We start from the raw sequence: 20,243 nt of genomic DNA on the forward strand, positions 1-20,243 counted from the left end.
GGCCATTCCGTGTGATCATGTCCCGCCCGGAAGCGGTACGTGTGAGGGCGGGTATCCCGGCTCCGGCGGGCAGGCACTGGCAGGGGCAGCCTGGGCACTGAGGGCACATCACAGGCGGCAGCCGGCGCCCAGTCAGTGTCACCCCGGACAAGATGGCGGCTGTGCGGAGCATCGGAGCGCTGGCCCGGCTCGGCGGGAGCACAGGTACCCGGGGTGGGGGGAGAGGCAGACCCCGGATACATGGCTGTGTGTGTGAGGTGCAGGGTCTCCTCTGTAAGTGGTGCTGGCGGTGTCACTGGCCGGGGTCAGGGCAGGGTATGGCCGGGGTGGTGGCAGGGGGCAGACTGTGCTATGCCGGCACAGCAGTGGATGGCTGGTGCCAGGCTGGGGTGGTGGCAGGGAATGGCTGGCGCCAGGCCGGGGTCAGGGCAGGGGGGTGGTTGGTGCCACGGCAGGGTGGTGTCAGGGGGCCGACTGTACTATGTTGGGATGGCAGTGGGCTGGTGGGTGCCATGCTGGTTTGGTGGCAGGGGCTGGTGGGTGCCAAGCTGGGCTGGTGGCAGGGGCTGGTGGGTGCCATGTTGGTGGCAGGGGCTGGTGGGTGCCATGCTGGTTTGGTGGCAGGGGCTGGTGGGTGCCAAGCTGGGCTGGTGGCAGGGGCTGGTGGGTGCCATGTTGGTGGCAGGGGCTGGTGGGTGCCATGCTGTGTTGTTGGTGCCATCCCAGGCTGGTTGTTACTGAGCAGGGAGTATTGCCATACACTGTATACCATTCTATGGTCCTGTTCCTGTAATATTACACGGGTCACATATTCCCATTTTGAGGGCAGAATGCTTTCTATGTCCTGGTTCCAGCATTAATATGTAGTAGTCGGGATATGGAGCAGAAATCGTGCAAAATGTTCTCGTCCTACAGGAAGGAGGGCAGATTAACGAGACACCATGTCCTTTACTTGTATAATTGTATAAATCCGCTATAGTAATGGCTGCCTTCCTAGCCGCGATACCAATCCTAAAAGCCCTGTATCCTTTTTAATATTTCTTTTGTGACCTTGAGCATAGTGGTCACTGCGATCAGATCCTAATTTCCTGCTGACTATTCATAGTGTTTTTTCCACCCTGGTGAGAATCCGCCATCACTCTGCACCAGCCGTATATATGTAGTCACTGACTTGTCCTGGTATGACCCGGGGGGGGGGACAAGGCCAGGGCTTAGAGCGTTAGGCATGGGCCAGCAGGCACTGGATGGTAATGACCCACTAAGGAGAAGCTGGTTGCTCTCCTCAGTGTATAACTTCCCATAGGCTTATTGAGCAGCGTGATCTGGACGTGGTGACCGGGCTGTCTGAAGGTCAGGACAGGCTTATAATCTCAGGTTACAGCAGGTAGCCCCCTGGATAAAGCACAGCATTTGCACTGTAAGAGGCCATCCATTATATGTGTAGTAACGAGCCGGACTTGTTCTCAGCCTGTCTGTGTCTGATGGTTATTTACAAGGCAGAATATCTTGGCTCCATACCAGACATACGTCGCCTCGATCATGTATGTAGGGTAAAGGTTACATACACAGATCAGTAATATGGGCTAGGGGGTCCTCATACTGTCAGGTGTCTGTAAACCATATCATCCACTAGCTGCTGCCTAACACCACCACACTGCGATCAGGTGAGCTAAGTGCTACGCTAAGATCGCTAGCTCTTCAGGACAGCAAGCTTCCAATTTCTCCTGTACTCATATATTTCATTTTCCTGCTTTGTTACATTAGTAATATAATTATTGTTTGCATAATACTATTTATTATTGTCCTGTGAGTGCTGAGCCCCCCCTGTATTTCCACATTGGACAAGCAGGTTCTGTATGTTGGATCAGAAGTGCTGTTATACAGTGTATAATGTAGTGAGCTGCGAATACCCATTTACTAACATCATGTTTGGGTGCAAGAGCGCTTCTTTCATTGGCTAGCTCGCTCCAGACAGATGAAAGCTGAGTGGTTCCTGTGTTTCATTGATGCTTACTTACACTTAAATGCAGTGTTAGTAAGTGATCCGGAATGCGTTGGTTCCTGGGGGTATTAATCTGTAGGGGAGAGCATGATTGGGTGTATGGTCGCATGAATATCACAGTTCCCATGTCACCGCTGGCAGCCCGGACTATGAAACGTGTGAGGATTACACAGCCAGTTTATCGCCTCTGACATGTGATCTAGGTGCAGGGCATAGTGCAGGTGACTGCGTGCTGGAATTATTAGCTCTCAGCTGGGAATGTGTACAGGTAATATGCCCGAGGACGGGGGAATATCTCACCCTGGGAGGGCTCACTGCATATGCACCCCACTAAGCACGTTGCTTTATATCACTGGCTTCCCCCTGTGCTCTCATCCATACAGTTATATCATCAGGGAGAGTTGCCACGCTCTCTGAATTGGTCATGGGTCTGTGTTCTCCCAGGGCAATGAGGTAAAACCCTGTCCGATGATAGTTAGTTTGCTGGAATCACCCCGTGGAAAGCCAAACAGAAAAGTCATTTAAGTGGTAAAAGCTGCATGATATCATGTACAAATAAGTAACATCGTAGGACACTAGTAATGCAATAAATGAATGTAATACATGAAGGAACATAGCCATAGAGTAGTGAGCTGCGATAGACTTATCTTGGCATAAGTAATGTAAATGTGAGGTATAGATTCTTATAACCTTGTTCTGTTCACAGGTTACACCTGCAGATCCCTCTCCATGTCTTCTGCCATGCTGTGTAAGTCACACTGTAATCCTCCCTTCTGTGTCTGGAGCAGAGGAACTAGCAATCTAGTCTAACTGTCTGCCTGTTATATCATTCCAGCAAGGACCCACGTCAACTATGAGGTCAAAAAAGACGTCGCCGTCGTCCGATTTAACACCCCAAATTCTAAGGTATGGTTTATGTTCTTATGGCTGTACATTAGGGTCGTTCCAGCCCACCTCAGCAGGGAGACCTTACATATGTGATCATGTGTTCTCTACTGTATATTAATGGAAAGAAACACGAATCCAGGTGCTAATGAATGACCCTATAGGTCAAATCTATTAAGGATCAATAATACTGAAATGTAATTACAAATGTGGAGTAAAATCAGCTGCAGCACCTGATAATGAGTTTGTGGACACTCGCTAGATTACTTTCTAACCAGAAAAGTGAACAAAATACAAGTAACAGTGGTGCTGCGCTTATAATGTCAAAGATAAAGACTCCCTAGAGGCAAAACTAGTCAGAGGCCCACTCCCATCTCCAAGCACCATCTCCATTCTATACACCGAGGGCCTGATTCTGACCAACTCGCGAGCGCTGTATGCTCGCAAGCGGGTCGATGGTGCCTAAGTGCGCATGCGCACGACGAAGGGAGCTCCGTCGCGCGCATGCGCGAGACCCGGCGAGCGACGGGGAATCCGTCACTCGGGGTCTCGCACCAAAGGGGGCGTGCTGTCGATGGTGAGTGACAGCACGCCCCCTTTGGTGGGCGTGCTGGGTGCGTGGCTGCCAGACAGAGGCGTTCCCATGGGAACGCCTACCGTCTGAGTCCGGCCCCACTGACATCAGTAGCGATGTCAATGGGAGTGATTTTGGCTCTGATAGAGCCAAAATCACTCCAGGGCTTGCGGCAGCGAGACCCTACCGCAGGGTCTCGTCGCAAGCCCGATGGTTTTGACCATCGCGACCATCATGGACGCTATAGCTGTGGGTGGTAACCCACAGCTATGCGAGCGTCCAAGAGGCCGCTCCATTTTTAGGTAGGAGGGCACTGATTCAGAGCGAGCGCTCTGGTCAGAGCGTCCGGCTCTGAATCAGGCCCCGAGCCCAGAGAGCAACCTGTCGCCACTTGTCTGGATTTCTGCTGGTGCAAGATGTGAGTTCCCATCAGGGCTATCTGCTTCCCTTGGTGGTAAAGGTACAGGGCACATACACTTGGAGAATCAACTTTTTTACAAGCCGGAAGTTAAACTGGTCATTTTGGACACATGCAAATACATCATTTTGGGGCATATTTAACCATTAAGCAGCTTGAAGACCTTGATTAGCCCATCACCGGTGGCAGGTATAAGGACAGCTTGTATTGTGATACAGATGGAGATTCCATTTACTGATCTGATTATTTTTAAACTGCTATTTATGGAACACGTTATTTTAGATATTGATGTTTGTGATAACTTATTGTTCTATATTGTGTGATTTGTGTTTTTTCATTACATGTTATTGTTAGTAATTCACGTGTCTTGATTACATGATTCTGCCATATAAGTACCTCTGTTTTCACATAAGCACCGCACCACTCAATTGCGTGTAAACTATAGGGATCTTGAAATCGGAGGCGTTACAAGGCCACATAAAAGAACACGACTGGTAGAGTCCTGTTATACTAGTCCTTCTCGTATCCATAATAATTGGCAGTATTTGGTACAATATTCCTGCTCACACACACGTTTCCCTAGTGTCCAATGATGTCATGGCCTCAGAACTGACTGGTTACACACATACTGGTTTCTGGATGTATACGGTGTAATACACGGCGCTGTGTACATAAATGTCTCCTCCGTCCACACTACAGGTGAACACACTGTCCAGGCAGCTACAGAGCGAGTTCTGCGACGTCATGGATGAAGTCTGGGCCAATGATGCTGTGAAAGGCGCCGTCCTGATCTCCGCCAAACCCGGCTGCTTCATCGCCGGAGCCGACATCAAGTGAGTCAGCGGCTCGTGTTTTTACGTTTATGATCGAGTGCTTACACTATACAGGCCAGAAAGTAGTCTGTCCACCAGTGTTATGCTGGGAGGGTTGAAGTAGCAAGCGGGGGGGGGGGGGGGCCCTCTGTACGACACGCTTAGGAAGTGGTGTTTATTCTCTCTGTCTCTAACCTAGTGTCTGTCACTTCCAGCATGATCGAGGCGTGTAAGAGTGCGCAGGAGGTCACTGAGTTGTCTGAAGCAGGTCAGAAAATGTTTGAAAAACTTGAAAAGTCCCCAAAACCCATTGTAGCTGCGATTAATGGCTCCTGTCTGGGAGGAGGTCTGGAGGTATGTATGTAACCTGAGCACGAGGGGGCAGCAGTCTGCTCCGTATTTGCATTTCTTGTTGGGAGTAGAGCGTGAAGTAATTGGGCACATTGAGCACCCATTGAATCGTATTTTCGGCTGATGGTTTTGCTGCTCTCCTAGGTGGCCATTTCCTGCCAGTATCGGGTGGCTACAAAGGACAAGAAGACTGTTCTGGGGACCCCTGAGGTCCTGCTTGGCCTGTTTCCTGGCGCAGGAGGGACACAGAGGCTCCCCAAGATGGTGAGTGACGCTGGCACTACCCCCTGCCAGTGCTTTGTGCTTAGCTCCATCACTGTACACTGTACATAGCTGCTATGATAACTACACCAGGGCTGCATGTACATGCGTTTTGGTTATTAATGCTGCCGATAAAACTTCTGTTTTGTCCCTGTAGTTGGGTCTTCCAGCCGCCTTCGACATGATGCTGACTGGGAGGAACATCCGCGCTGACAAAGCAAAGAAGATGGGATTGGTAGACCAGCTCGTAGATCCCCTGGGTGAGGTTACAGGGCCTTAAAGGGGGGGGGGGTTAAAATGATTAACATGAAAGGTGCCAATGATAGTCTGCAGACTGCTATAAGGCGAGAGATTACAGGGGGGGGAGTGGGATATAGTCCTAGTACTCTCCTAACGTCTAGAGGTGATACAGGATTTATAGCGGCTTCCGCCCTCTGGGAGAGTTGTCAGAAGTTTTTATTTCAGTCATTGCAGAAATAATTTCGCTGATTTCTTCCTGTTTCTGGAACTGGTAAAATAATAAATATAATGTGGGGCACAGTAGCTGCTAGTTGTGGCGTTTCGCATGTCACCATGCTGTTTTCAGAGTGATCTATAGTAAGCTCCTCCTGATATGGGTCTATCGCAGTATTTTATAGCGGTGCGACCCTGCTACCGGTGGTGCACGTTATCCATCACCACCTTCTGTCTCTGACAGGTCCCGGCCTGAAAAGCCCTGAGGAGCGGACCATCGAGTACCTGGAGGAGGTGGCCGTGGATTACGCCAGAGGAATCGCCAACAAAGCAGTCTCCTTGAAGAAGCAGAAAGGGCTGGTGGCCAGTAAGTGTCGGCCATTGTTACTGTTCTGTAAATCGGGGACAACTGATAATGTTACAGTACACGTGAGCCTGCAGACCTTACACTGAGTCTCTGATACGCTGTGTACATTTATTGCGGACCTTTGATGGGCCCTACTCCAATGTAGTTGTGTTACAGCCGTCAGTCAGACCCTTTTATTCGTCCCATGAATGGGGGGTGCTTGCCTCTGACCTCCCCTGACCCCGGGCACCTGTCTCTGACCTCCCCTGACTGGGCGCCTGTCTCTTATTTCCTGTCTCCCAGAGATCACAGACTATGTCATGTCCATCCAGTTCGTAAGGCAGCAAATCTACAAAACTGTGGAAAAGAAAGTGATGAAACAGACTAAGGGTCTTTACCCGGCTCCCCTGAAAATTATCGAGGTACGGGGTTCTCTGTGGTGGTCTCGGTTGGAATTGACCTCCGTCCAGTCTTCTATAATTCCTTATACTACCGCACTAATGAGGGCTCTTGTGCTGAAAGATGTGACGTGACTGTAATGGTTATCCTATTTGGTATGTCTGACCTTCGTTATGGGAGGGTAGGAGATGTTGGTGGACGTCTGGTCTACACTCATCCATTTTCTTGGCTACATTGTAATCCCATGGGATCTAGTAGCTCCCAAATTTTGGAGACTTACAGTTAACTTGTTCTCCATCAGGTGGTGAAGACTGGTCTGGAGCAGGGCCAGGAGGCCGGATATCTAGCCGAGGCCCAGGTATGGTTACTATTAGGATCTTTGGTGGCACCGTAGAATGTGTTGGCCGTGGTTTGTATTATGCGCCTCACTCTTTTGTGTTCCTGGCAGAAATTCGGAGAACTGGCAATGACCAGTGAATCCAGAGCTCTGATTGGCCTCTATCACGGACAAGTGCTGTGTAAAAAGAACAAGTTTGGGACTCCTCAGAAAGATGTCAAGTGAGTGGGTCGCTCATACACAGGAATCTTAGATGACTTCTCTGAGGTTTGTTATATATGGGGGGGTGTGCAGATGGCTCCTATAATTATAGGTCTGAGATGAAGCCATTCTGAATATATGGCGTCTGATAGGTCCTCGTTACATTTTATCCATCTCGTGCTGAGTTTAACAATGAAGAAGTGTCTGGTCGCTGTGGTTCTAGAACCGATTTGTACTTCAGAAGAACGTTGGAGCCCCCTGGATAGCAGTAGGCAAAATAATATATAATCCGGGTGCCTGTCGGTCAAATCGCAGCCATCAGGGTTCATTAAGGAAGATCTGTGGCCCTGGAACCTGGCCATCCTCAGTGCTGGGACCATGGTATATAGTGGTGTTATGTCCCTAATTCTAGCTGTACCCCATACAGGAACCTGGCCATCCTCAGTGCTGGGACCATGGTATATAGTGTCTGTTATGTCCCTAATTCTAGCTGTACCCCATACAGGAACCTGGCCATCCTCAGTGCTGGGACCATGGTATATAGTGTCTGTTATGTCCCTAATTCTAGCTGTACCCCATACAGGAACCTGGCCATCCTCAGTGCTGGGACCATGGTATATAGTGTCTGTTATGTCCCTAATTCTAGCTGTACCCCATACAGGAACCTGGCCATCCTCAGTGCTGGGACCATGGTATATAGTGTCTGTTATGTCCCTAATTCTAGCTGTACCCCATACAGGAACCTGGCCATCCTCAGTCCTGGGACCATGGTATATAGTGTCTGTTGTGTCCCTAATGCTAGCTGTACCCCATACAGGAACCTGGCCATCCTCAGTCCTGGTACCATGGTATATAGTGTCTGTTATGTCCCTAATTCTAGCTGTACCCCTTACAGTAACCTGACCATCCTCAGTGCTGGGACCATGGTATATAGTGTCTGTTGTGTCCCTAATGCTAGCTGTACCCCATGCAGGAACCTGGCCATCCTCGGTGCGGGGCTGATGGGGGCTGGCGTCGCACAGGTCTCTGTAGATAAAGGTATAAAGACTATTCTGAAGGACACGACAGTGGAAGGTCTGGGCAGAGGACAACAACAGGTGTTTAAAGGGTAAGACGACCAAGGCTTTATTATACATCCGGTAACGGGACCCAATTCCTCCTTTATACATTAGATTTGTGGAGCCTGCTAATCTATTTATGTTCCAGTGTAATGTCCCTTCCTCCCGCAGCCTCAATGACAAGGTGAGGAAGAGGACGCTGACCTCCTTTGATCGAGACAGTGTGATGAGTAACCTGACGGGGCAGCTGGACTACAAGGGGTTTGAGGCCGCAGACATGGTGATCGAGGCTGTGTTTGAGGACATCAAGATAAAACACAAAGTTCTGCAGGAAGTGGAGTCTGTGAGTGTCTCTGCCATAGACCTGTGCTTTTATTAGCTGCTATCCCTCCTTATTACATTCACTGACTATGCTCTGTCTTCTGCAGGTTATCTCTCCTCACTGTATATTTGCCAGTAACACGTCCGCTCTTCCTATCGCTCAGATTGCTGCAGTCAGTAAGAGACCAGACAAGGTGAGTGTCATCGAGACCTGACATATGTTAGAATTCTGGTAGAATATCCGTCCTAGAGTCCCGGAGAGATCCTCTGTGTCCTATAGCTATGCTGGGCTGTCCATCATAGAGTATTAAAAGGTGAGGATAGAATCCCATGTCTTATAGATCTGCTGGACTATCTCTCATTGAGCAACCTATTCCTGTGCGGGAGTGTAACGGTAATACCGCTCTCTAGGTGGCTGGTCGGGGAGGGGGCATGTCCTTAGGACACACCTCTAATTTGTCATGCTTTGGGGGCTTGCCCGGCACTTATGGAGGTACTGGGCTTCCCCCAAGCTCTCCCCTCACTGTGCATATTCACCTTGCGGTGTTCGGTCACTGCAACTTTTCCCACCCGCCGGGACACTACGGCTCGCGGGAGGGGCAGGCAGAGAGCATGCTGTTTTAGTGGGGCACATTTTGCCCTTTTTAAAATCGGGCGCAGCGCCCCGCTAAAACAAGCTAGCGGGAACACTAGGGGGATGCATTATCTCTCCTGTGTGGGGGATGTAACAATAATACCACTCTCTGTTCCCTGTGCAGGTGATAGGGATGCACTATATCTCTCCTGTGCTGGGGTATAACTGTAATACCTCTCTCTGTTCCCTGTACAGGTGATAGGGATGCACTATTTCTCTCCTGTGCAGGGATAGAACGGTAATACCGTTCTCTGTACCCTGTGTTATATCTCTCCTGTGCGGGGGTGGGAAATGTAATACCTCTCTGTTCCTTGTGCAGGTGATAAGGATGCACTAGATCTCTCCCGTGCGGGGGTGTAACTGTAATACCGCTCTCTGTTCCCTGTGCAGGTGATAGGGATGCACTATTTCTACTTCAGGGTCCATAGGGGGTCCACAGGGTTGACCTTGGGGGTATAGGTTGGGAACCAAATCCGGGCACCACGCAGTTAAAGCTTTTAGCTCCCAGGATGCACTTGGGTCCACTCTCCCTATAAACCCACCCCCAGCCAGAGGCACCTCAGTTTAAGTTCTGCCCGGCCGGAGTCGGGTCACCGTTTAGTGCAGTGGGGAGCTGATTAGCAGCCCCTAAGCTTTATTTTTTCTAAGTACAGAGTTTTTTTTTTATTATTTTTACTTTGGACTTTCAGAGCGGCAGCGTCTGACTGTCCATAGGACGTCTAAGCTGCCGCTCTGTCACCCCGCCGGCGCTGAGACGCCAGTACAGATCTGCGGTGATCCGCGCATTTAATATGCAGTCCTGTGCCTCCGGTCTCCGGGGATAGACCGGAGGCGCCGGCAGTGGCGGCGGGCCCCCCATACCCCGTGTGTCCACTAGACCACCAGGGACTTACTGATCGGCGCTGGGAGCCGGCGTCCCGGGAGTTTAATAGCCGGCCAGGGGAGGAAGCTTTCCCTGTTACAGCGGCTCCTCCCCTCAGCTCAGCGCGCCTTTCAGTATGTATAGTCTGGCGTCGCTGAGCTGCTTCCTCCGCGGGCCACGCTTCTTCTGAGGTCTCCAGCGGCCATTTTCTTGTGGTGCAGCAGCAGAGCTCCGGAGATGGCAGTGAGTCCAGTCCCCCTGCGTACCTCACCATCAGGTCAGTGTACATAGCGCTGTAGCCTTCCCAGACACTGAATCTGGGTAAGTTGAATGCAGTGTAATAGTGCAGTATATTGTATGACATGTTTATGTATATATGTATATATCTGCATTGTATGTGACTTATGCTAGTGCTGACTGTCTGTATTTAATTCTCTCACCTGTCAGTGTATATCTATCCCTTTTCCTTATCTGCCCTAATACAGCTGTACTTAGGGTGGTTCTGAGACCTCACATTTATATACTTGTTAATATTTGTGAGGTTTGTCACATACTGTTGCGTGCTGCACGTTGCCACAGTTTCGTTGGAACTGTGTGTTGCATACGCTGAAAATGGGTCCCTGCGGCTAATTTTAGCATCAGTCAGGACCAGTATAGCACTGCTTGATATTTCCGCCAAGATTGGTCAGATATGTTTGACCAGGAGATGGAGCGTTATACTGCACCCATTTTTGCTATCCTGCAAGTCATGTGCTGCAGGTGTTAGTGCGGAGGATTTGTTTCATAAAGGGTTCTGTGTGTGGCGTCATCTGGTGCCGGCCCCTTTCACGACCCCCTTGGGAGGTTTGTTTTCTCGGGATCCTCTCAATTGCGGATCGCCGGGCGGGCCCCATTGTTGTACCTCACTTGGGGTTACTTCACCATACTGCCCTTTTCATCTCAGGGTATCTCGCAGTTTCTTGCACTCTTCCCCTGTGACACAGACTACTGCTCCCTGCAGGGAGTTTTCGCAGTGTATGAAATCCCCCTGGTGCCACCATAGTCTGTCATTCCCCTTGCAGGGATTCCCACGGCCACCCTGGGTGGATGTCGTTTTCTACGAAACGCAAATTGGCGTAGTTGACGCCCTGTGGTTACTTCCCAGTTGGCTCTGCGTGAACTGGATACTGTTTTGGGCTCTTTCCCTCTTACACGGGGGGAAGCCTATTTCAAGTATTATTATCCCTGCTTTGGGCTGGTGGCAAGTCCATTCTGGTTAGAGTGAATGTTGACCTGCACCTGTATCATACACCCTCAGTATTGTGTGCCTTCTGGTTCCCTGTTGCTGACTAGCGGGGGGATCGCATGGCGGGACTCTGGCTGTTGTCAGTTATGAGGTATTACAACAGTGTTTGGCCTCCTGTCCCAAATTCCCTGAGGGTCATCACGAGCCCCTCATGGGGTGGATGGGCGTGTTACTCGTCAGATTACAGACGTTACTATGCATCCCATTCCTGCGTGGTCGGATTCTTCTGATCCGTAGGTGGTAACTCTGCCTGAAATCAGTATACTCGCTTTCAGGGGTTGTTACCCATCCTACCATGGCTATAGCATGGTTGGTTAATACTATTGCATACTGTGCTGATGCATTTGTAATGTTTTTTCCCCACCAACACGTCTGGGGTTCAAATGTATTTGGTCGCTCATGTAATATATGCAGTTGTCATAGGTGGACATGCCTATATTGGATACCAGTCTCCTAACTTTCAGAGTTCTGGCTGCGACGGTATCTTCCGTAATACCCTATGGCTGTGCTCTGGGAATGCAGAGGTGCAGATACCATCTATAGGGTAGATCTTGTTGGGTCCTGACCTTGACAGTGGCAGTACAAATTTCCCGCCTTCAGCTATGCCCACTACAGGGCCTCAGACTAAGTCTATTAAGTCTTTTTGTCCTCTGGGTCAGCCTAAAGGTCTGTTTCTTCAACCGAGCAGGCCTGGACTGCCAGCCGATCCTGCTTCTGAACCTACGGATATATCGTCAGCATGACTAGACAGGCCTACCACTGGGAGATGGCGATTTTCTCAGTTCGCCCGGTACTAGTGTCTAGTTGCCGCGGCTACGTGGGTAGGAGGGTACGCCCTCTCTTTGCTCAGGTGGCCTATTTCCATGTGATGGTACGCAGGCCCTTATTCGGACCCGAACACGGCCTTACGAATCCAGAAAGCTATACAGTTGTTGGGGTAAGCGGAGCTAATTGGGCCATCCCCACTTTCTCAGCGAGGGACTGGTTGTTCTGCTTTCTTTCTGGTGCGGTGGCTGAATGGTCCTCTTTGGCCTATTCTCTGTCTCAGTTCCTAAAGCTACCTGGGCTCAGGAGGCAATCCCTATGCTCCATCATACTATGTTTGGAACCTGGGGACTTTATGGTATCACTGGATATACAGGACGTGTGCCTACGGGCACTTACAGAGACCTTGCCTCAGCATGGACTGAGGTTTGCTGTATCACAGCACTTACGGTTTTCGGGCTCTGCCTGTTGGGACTGTTCTCAGCCCCACAGGGGTTTACCAGCGTTTTGGATTTTCTGACAGTTCTTCTGTTCAGTATATCCCAATGCTCCTGTACCTGGATGGCCTCCTGCTCTTAGCAGGATCACCGGGGTACTTTACAGCCGGGTCAGGTTGACTGTGGCTTCTTCAGGGTGCAGAAGTTTAATCAATGGGGAAAAAGTCCTCCCTGCATCCCTCTCTGGGTATTCTTCACCTAGGAGCCCTGCTGGATTCTCAGAATCTGAGAATTCTTCTGGCGTAAGACAGCATCTCCACTCTTCCATTAGGAGTACATGGATGTCTGTGCAGTCGACATATGTCTTTGCACTCTGGGATGCATGGTCCACTATTCAGTGTCTGCCTTTGGAAGGGTGGAATGGGCTTAGTTCCATTCCAGGCCTTTCCATAATTGGCTTATCTCCAGATGGAACAAGTTTTTTTCTGTCTGATCACTGTTCAAATGATGCTGCTCTCCCCGGAGGCAAGTCTGTTCCTTTTTCGGGTGACTATGACCATCTCGTCCAGGGTATTCTTTGCTAAGGACAGTGTTTGGTTCGCATCCATTTCAGTGCAATTGGATGTCTGTCGATTCCACCCTGTCAATTAACTTGTTGGAACTTTAGCCTGTCTTGGGCCTTCACTCTGGCATAGCCCTTGTTTCCCGGTGAACCTGAAAGTTCAGTCCGTCAGGGTCAGAACAGTAGCTTCCTTTTTAGCAATACTGTTCGTTGGGTGGCAATGTCAGGTATGTCATACACTCGGACATTGTCTGAGGGTCTCCTCCCGACCATCTCGACAGTGTTCATTTCAGGTGCTCTCCATTGGGAAGCGGGAGTCCTCAGCCGTTACGAGGTGCATCCCGGGGACTAGTCTCTTCCCCAAAAGAGGTTTCATCTCCTAGCGAGCAGGGGGGGGGGCCCTCCTGAGGTGACACTCATGGCCTTCTGACTCTATCACACTATGGTGTTACAGTCCAACTCTGGGGATTCTGAAGCAACCTTCAGTGACTCTTTGTCGGTGAAGGGGTTCTTCCAATTTGCGTACCTGTGTTCTCCAGTCTCCATTCTTCCTCGAGGGAAGCGTTTCAATCGAGACAGAGATGCTTTCCTGCTGGTGGCTCCTGATTGCCCCAGATGTCAGGGGTACTTGGTTTTTCGGAGTCTCTCCATCGATACTCCATTCCTGATGCTTCACTACCCAGACCTGTTGTCTCAGGGTCCTGGGGTTTGCCTTGGACCTGGGTCGTTTGTCTTTGACTACGTCCCTACAGTGGTCTTACGGCTTCCATGGCTTTGTCATCGTTGGAATGATTGGAGCACATGGATCAGCTTTTGCTGGGACCTACCACAAACTGTGGCAGCCATAATTCTTGTGGTATTATACCTATCGATACGATCCTCTGGTGTCCAGGATTTCCAGATATTCTGGCATTCCTTCCGGCTGGCTTGGGTTTCACCCTCGGCCTGGCCTTCCTGACAGTGCAGATCTCTACACTGTCAGTATGATTAGGTTATGGAATTGCTCCGCTCTGATATCCAGTTCATCCTTTGGAGTGTTTTCTGGATTATGCCTCCATTTGTCCTCCCTAGGGACTCCTTGGGAGTTAGGAGTGGTTCTTCGTTAACTCCGGGGAAAGTTAATGGAACCGCTGGTTGTGATAGCCATTACATGGTCTATTGCTTTTGCTTTCTCTCTTTCTATCAGGGAGTTTATATCAACCAGGTGAGTGTCGGAATTGGGAGCGTTCTCATGTGGCTCCCTCTTCTGGAGGGCATCTTGTCAGGGTGTGAGTTGCTCTCACCCTGTGTTTCTTCTTAGTGATTTTCAGGTTCCATATTATTCTGGAACTTATGGTGCGGCCATTCAGTCCCCAGTCCTCTCGGCTGGTGTGGCCTCATTGTCTGTGGTCCGGCCTCTGTGGATTTATGTGATCCATTCAAGTTCCTGACGGAAATCGGACTCCTTGTTGGTGGTCTGAGATTTCTGGTTTTAACAGGAAAGGATGGCCGGCCTATGGCCATATGTTGGCTGGACGGCCTCGTATGTCTTCTTCAGGGGGGTAGGCCTTTCTGTTGTGGCTGCTTGTTTTTTCTCGGGCCATGTAACCCTCGTGGGTGGCTCGCTGTGGCGCCTTGGCTGTTTTGCCTTGCTAGGTGGCCACGTGGTCTTCTGTCCACACCTTTTTTAAGGTTCTAGGCATTGTTTTCCTTTGCCTCTCAGGATGCTTCCTTTTTGGCGGCGGATTCTCCTCTCGGCACAGGAGCGTCCCCTCCCTTGGTTGAACTGCTTTGGGACATCCCCAAGGTCAACCCTGTGGACCCCCTATGGACCCTGAAGTAGAAAACAAGAGATATGGTAAGAACTTACCTTTGTTATCTCTGTTTCTACGAAGTCCATAGGGTCCACAGGGCGCCCGCCCTGACGCACCTGGCTTCAAATGGGCTGTGTGACTGGTCACCGGTTTTCCGTCTCCCATTTCTGTGAGTATGGTTATCGAGTGTTCCAGTTTTCTCTCTTTTTTTCTCCTCCTCCTCCGGCCTTTGGCTACTTACAAACTGAGGTGCCTCTGGCTGGGGGTGGGGTTATAGGGAGAGTGGACCCAAGTGCATCCTGGGAGCTAAAAGCTTTAACTGCGTGGTGCCCGGATTTGGTTCCCAACCTATACCCCCAAGGTCAACCCTGTGGACCCTATGGACTTCGTAGAAACAGAGATAACAAAGGTAAGTTCTTACCATATCTCTTGTTATCTCTCCTGTGCGGGGGTGTAACTGTAATACCGCTCTCTGTACCCTGTGCAGGTGATAGGGATGCACTATATCTCTCCTGTGTGGGGGTGTAACTGTAATACCTCTCTCTGTTCCCTGTGCAGGTGATAGGGATGCACTATATCTCTCCTGTGCGGGGGTATAACTGTAATACCTTTTTCTGTTCCCTGTGCAGGTGATAGGGATGCACTATATCTCTCCTGTGCTGGGGTATAACTGTAATACCTCTCTCTGTTCCCTGTGCAGGTGATAGGGATGCACTATATCTCTCCTGTGCGGGAGTATAACTGTAATACCTTTCTGTACCCTGTGCAGGTGATAGGGATGCACTATATCTCTCCTGTGCTGGGGTATAACTGTAATACCTCTCTCTGTTCCCTGTGCAGGTGGTAGGGATGCACTAAATCTCTCCTGTGCGGGAGTATAACTGTAATACCGCTCTCTGTACCCTGTGCAGGTGATAGGGATGCACTATATCTCTCCTGTGCTGGGGTGTAACTGTAATACCTCTCTCTGTTCCCTGTGCAGGTGATAGGGATGCACTATATCTCTCCTGTGCGAGAGTATAACTGTAATACCTCTCTCTGTTCCCTGTGCAGGTGGTAGGGATGCACTATATCTCTCCCGTGCGGGAGTATAACTGTAATACCGCTCTCTGTACCCTGTGCAGGTGATAGGGATGCACTATATCTCTCCTGTGCGGGGGTGTAACTGTAATACCTCTCTCTGTTCCCTGTGCAGGTGATAGGGATGCACTATATCTCTCCTGTGCAGGGGTATAACTGTAATACCGCTCTCTGTACCCTGTGCAGCTGATAGGGATGCACTATATCTCTCCTGTGCGGCGGTGTAACTGTAATACCTCTCTCTGTTCCCTGTGCAGGTGATAGGGATGCACTATATCTCTCCTGTGCGGGGGTGTGAATGTAATACCTCTCTCTGTTCCCTGTGCAGGTGATAGGGATGCACTATATCTCTCCTGTGCTGGGGTATAACTGTAATACCTCTCTCTGTTCCCTGTGCAGGTGATAGGGATGCACTATTTCTCTCCTGTGCTGGGGTATAACTGTAATACCTCTCTCTGTTCCCTGTGCAGGTGATAGGGATGCACTATATCTCTCCTGTGCTGGGGTCATAACTGTAATACCTCTCTCTGTTCCCTGTGCAGGTGATAGGGATGCACTATTTCTCTCCTGTGCTGGGGTATAACTGTAATACCTCTCTCTGTTCCCTGTGCAGGTGATAGGGATGCACTATATCTCTCCTGTGCGGGAGTATAACTGTAATACCGCTCTCTGTACCCTGTGCAGGTGATAGGGATGCACTATATCTCTCCTGTGCTGGGGTGTAACTGTAATACCTCTCTCTGTTCCCTGTGCAGGTGATAGGGATGCACTATTTCTCTCCTGTGGATAAGATGCAGTTGCTGGAAATCATCACTACAGATAAAACGTCCCAGGACACGACGGCCTCCGCTGTAGCTGTTGGACTGAAGCAGGGCAAAGTCATCATTGTGGTGAAGGTAATTCCACGTTAATTAGAGCCGTCTGATGGCGTAAGGAGGCTATTACAGGCTTGCGGATGAGATCAGAGGCCGTTAGATGTTTTGTGAGTGATGCTCTCTAGGTGCTGGTCTTGCCGGAAGGTAAATGTAAAATTAAATATCAACAGTGCCATCTAGTGGATGCTGAAGGATCTCTTCAGTTGATGCGATGCTGCTGTTACCTCTTATAAACAATCTGGTAGATTACATATATCAGACAGACGGCATTTGCGTTCGTCCCTGGCTCAGTCTGAGTAACCGTAAACGCTGCAGTCATTTGATTTTATTTCGATTTACCAACCTCCTTCCTTGAATGTGTTTCCAGGATGGGCCGGGATTCTACACCACCCGCTGCCTGGGCCCTATGATGGCGGAAGTGGTGCGGGTTCTGCAGGTAAGTCCCGGTATCTGGCTACTTACACTCTGCACCAGTTACCCCGGTATCGCTGATCTCTGCTTTTTCCTTCCCCGTATCAGGAAGGGGTTACCCCCAAGAAGCTGGATGCCCTCTCTACCGGTTTTGGGTTTCCGGTCGGTGCTTCCACTCTGGCAGATGAAGTGGGCATTGATGTGGCGGCGCACGTGGCAGAGGACCTGGGCAAAGCTTTCGGGGAACGGTTTGGTGGAGGCAACATTGAGCTGCTGAAAGCCATGGTGCAGAAGGGCTACTTGGGTAAATGACGCTGACACTTTCTCTGCCCTTGGTGGCACGATGTCCTAGATAGTGACTACAATCTCCTGGTTGCCACAGCCCTGCGTCATGCCAGTGAGGGGTGATGGGTGCACGCGGAACTCCATTAATCACCTACCTACATTTGGGGCAGATATTTTGTGACCTGGACCAAGCTAATGCGCCACAAAGACGATCGCTCGGCCACTGACCGGATTTCTGTCTGCATTTGGCCGCTGTTCACAGCTCAGTTCTAGATCACAACCCTGTAAGGCGACCACAATGATTTACAAGGTCACTTTCTTTATCATTAGTGTCTTTATTTCCTCCATAGTAAAGATTCTTTTCTGAATGGACTGTAAGAGTGGAAACTGATTGTTCTCCTTAATTTCCCTAACCCGCCAGTAAGCCCCCTGTCTCCTGCCCCTTATACGCTGATGCAGATTTTTCCAGTGTGCATTATGTGGCGGCATCTGGGCTGCGATTAGACAAGCTCAGTGTATGTAGAGTACAGCGACTGTTTCAGTGCTGAACTCTTATGTACACAGACCGTTTCCCGTATTACATTCGTCCTTAGATATTAGTATCTAGTCTTTGGGGTAGAACTGCATGCCAGGGTTTCCAGCAAGGCTCTGTGTTCTACTTTCAGTGTATTGGACCCATAAGTAATTCCGTCCAAGACGACTGTAGGTCTATTTAGCCCTGTAAGACTGAGGATTGAGAGTCGATCAGAGATGGTTACCGCCTCCGGATGATGACCGTCCGCGTCACACCTGTCCCTGTTTCCTCCACAGGCCGTAAATCTGGGAAAGGTTTCTACGTGTACCAGCAGGGAGTGAAGGAAAGATCTGTCAACTCCGGGACTGAGGAGATATTGGAGAAGTTCAAGCTGAGCTCCAAACCCGAGGTGTACGTCCTGTTCTTATCTCTGTGCACGTTCTGGCTGTGATGTCTCCTGGGTGTAGGTCACGTGGCCGGTGTGGGGTCATATTATCCACCAGACTCTCCGCTTCCATCAGACGCAGGGGAGAGGAGATGACGATCATAGATTACTCTCTGAATAGACCAAATCTTCTAATCTAATGACATCCAAACAATAGTTTCCTGCATAATATAATGTGTCCAACTTTACACTGTGATCCCTATTAGTCTCTTGTACCCAGTAGTTGGGTCTCTTACCTCTCATCCAGGCATTACGTGACGTGCGTTTTATCTTTCTGCTCCCGCAGCTCTTCTGATGAGGACATCCAGCTCCGCCTGGTCACCCGATTTGTGAACGAGGCCATCATGTGTCTTCAGGAGGGAATCCTAAGTAACCCAGTAGAGGGCGACATTGGCGCAGTGTTTGGGCTTGGCTTCCCACCGTGCCTTGGTGGTAAGATAGGAGAACATATGGCTTCCACATTGTAGATGGACATAGGATGGATGAGATCCGTCATTACCCTGTATTGGGAATTGCTTCCACTATGCTGTGGTTGTATTGGACGGAGAGGGGCCACTTTCAGGTGTAAGTAAGAGGTGCATACTGGAACCTATGTGGGCTCTCCTGATTGTGCAATACGTTCTGCTAGGACTGGACACATTGAGCTATCGCTGGGTCAGTATGTGAGCGTCCCTAGTGTCAGCCGCTGCTAACCTTCTGTGCCTGTCCCCTGTAGGTCCGTTCAGGTACACAGACGCTTACGGAGCAAAACGCGTGGTGGAGAAGATGAGGAAGTACGAGAGCGTGTATGGCAGTCAGTTCACGCCGTGCCAGCTATTGATTGACCACGCCAATGACCCCAGCAAGAGGTTCCACCACTAACTGCCCATGTACTGGGGGCTTATTCACAATCTAAGCACTATAGAGACCAGCGATTGTAAGGAGGCTGCTGCGGTAGAGTAACCGAGGCTTCTACCGTCTGTAACCCTGCTAAGGATTTCAGCCGTCTGTGCCTTAGATGGAAGATTACTCGGGCACCGTGTTCCTGCCGTCTTCAGGCTTTTCTGAATGGAGTTTAATATTTTTTTTTTTGCACTTATCGCTGGCTGAGAGGACTCTAACTCTGATGTCCCCGGTGGGAGAGGGAATGAGGTGACTCGCGCCACAGCAATGCGTCCATTCCATGTAACGTGGACATCAATAAACCGTTTATTTCCAGCATTGTGTGAGCTTCCTGTTTGTTAGTATTGACTTATTAGTGATGGGTAAATAGTATGCTGGCATCGGGGGATGCAGTTGATATGCCAGCGGACGGAATGCAGGCATTCGAAATACCGACGCCAGAATCCCAACGCCCGGCATAAGGCAGACGCCGATAGCCTGATGGACCTCAGGATACCGGGGGAGGGTTTGGGTTATGAAGCCCCCCAGGGGGAGGGTTAGGTTACAGAGAGGGGGTTATGCACCATCGGGGGGGAGGTTTTAGGGGTGGGGGAAGGGGAGGGTTTAGGAGGCTTGCCAGCCATAGTCTAGATCTTCAGCGTTCAGGCTTTCACTGTCTGTATTTGAACCGGCGGCTGATTCCAGCATCGGTGTGTCCAGGAATCCCAATTATCAAGTGTACAGCACCAGTCGCCGCCACCTCCCCGGCAGCATACACATACATGGCATCCTCTCACTTAGGATGGGTCACCAAACGACTAAAAGTCTCTCCCCTGCAAGGTTACTGAGACTAATTGGAGCCCCTCTGAGCAGCCTGCGCGTTGCCCCCCCCAGCCCACCTGCGCGTTGCCCCCCCCAGCCCCTCTGCGCAGCGTCTCTTCTGATGCAGATATACACTGCCCTTCAAACCTTAATGCTTTTCTGTACTTAGAGCTCCATTACCTTTCAGCCGGCAT

General features: G+C 50.2%; 1 protein-coding gene across 1 annotated transcript; it reads left to right on the plus strand.

Moving 5' to 3' along the window:
* Positions 1-29: 29 nt before the first annotated feature.
* On the plus strand, positions 30-19,563 carry HADHA (hydroxyacyl-CoA dehydrogenase trifunctional multienzyme complex subunit alpha). Its single transcript, XM_088481719.1, has 20 exons — positions 30-204; positions 2,709-2,750; positions 2,838-2,908; positions 4,579-4,712; positions 4,907-5,045; positions 5,187-5,306; positions 5,461-5,563; positions 6,001-6,123; positions 6,406-6,524; positions 6,803-6,859; positions 6,950-7,059; positions 8,013-8,147; positions 8,269-8,440; positions 8,526-8,612; positions 16,592-16,732; positions 17,079-17,147; positions 17,231-17,426; positions 18,218-18,332; positions 18,653-18,798; positions 19,082-19,563. The coding sequence occupies exons 1-20, from the start codon at positions 153-155 to the stop codon at positions 19,225-19,227; spliced, it is 2,277 nt and encodes a 758-aa protein (XP_088337845.1). The 5' UTR covers positions 30-152; the 3' UTR covers positions 19,228-19,563.
* Positions 19,564-20,243: the final 680 nt, after the last annotated feature.

The sequence above is a fragment of the Taudactylus pleione genome, unplaced genomic scaffold (genome assembly GCF_031769625.1).
Source record: "Taudactylus pleione unplaced genomic scaffold, aTauple2 ptg000277l, whole genome shotgun sequence".
NCBI lineage: Eukaryota > Metazoa > Chordata > Amphibia > Anura > Myobatrachidae > Taudactylus > Taudactylus pleione.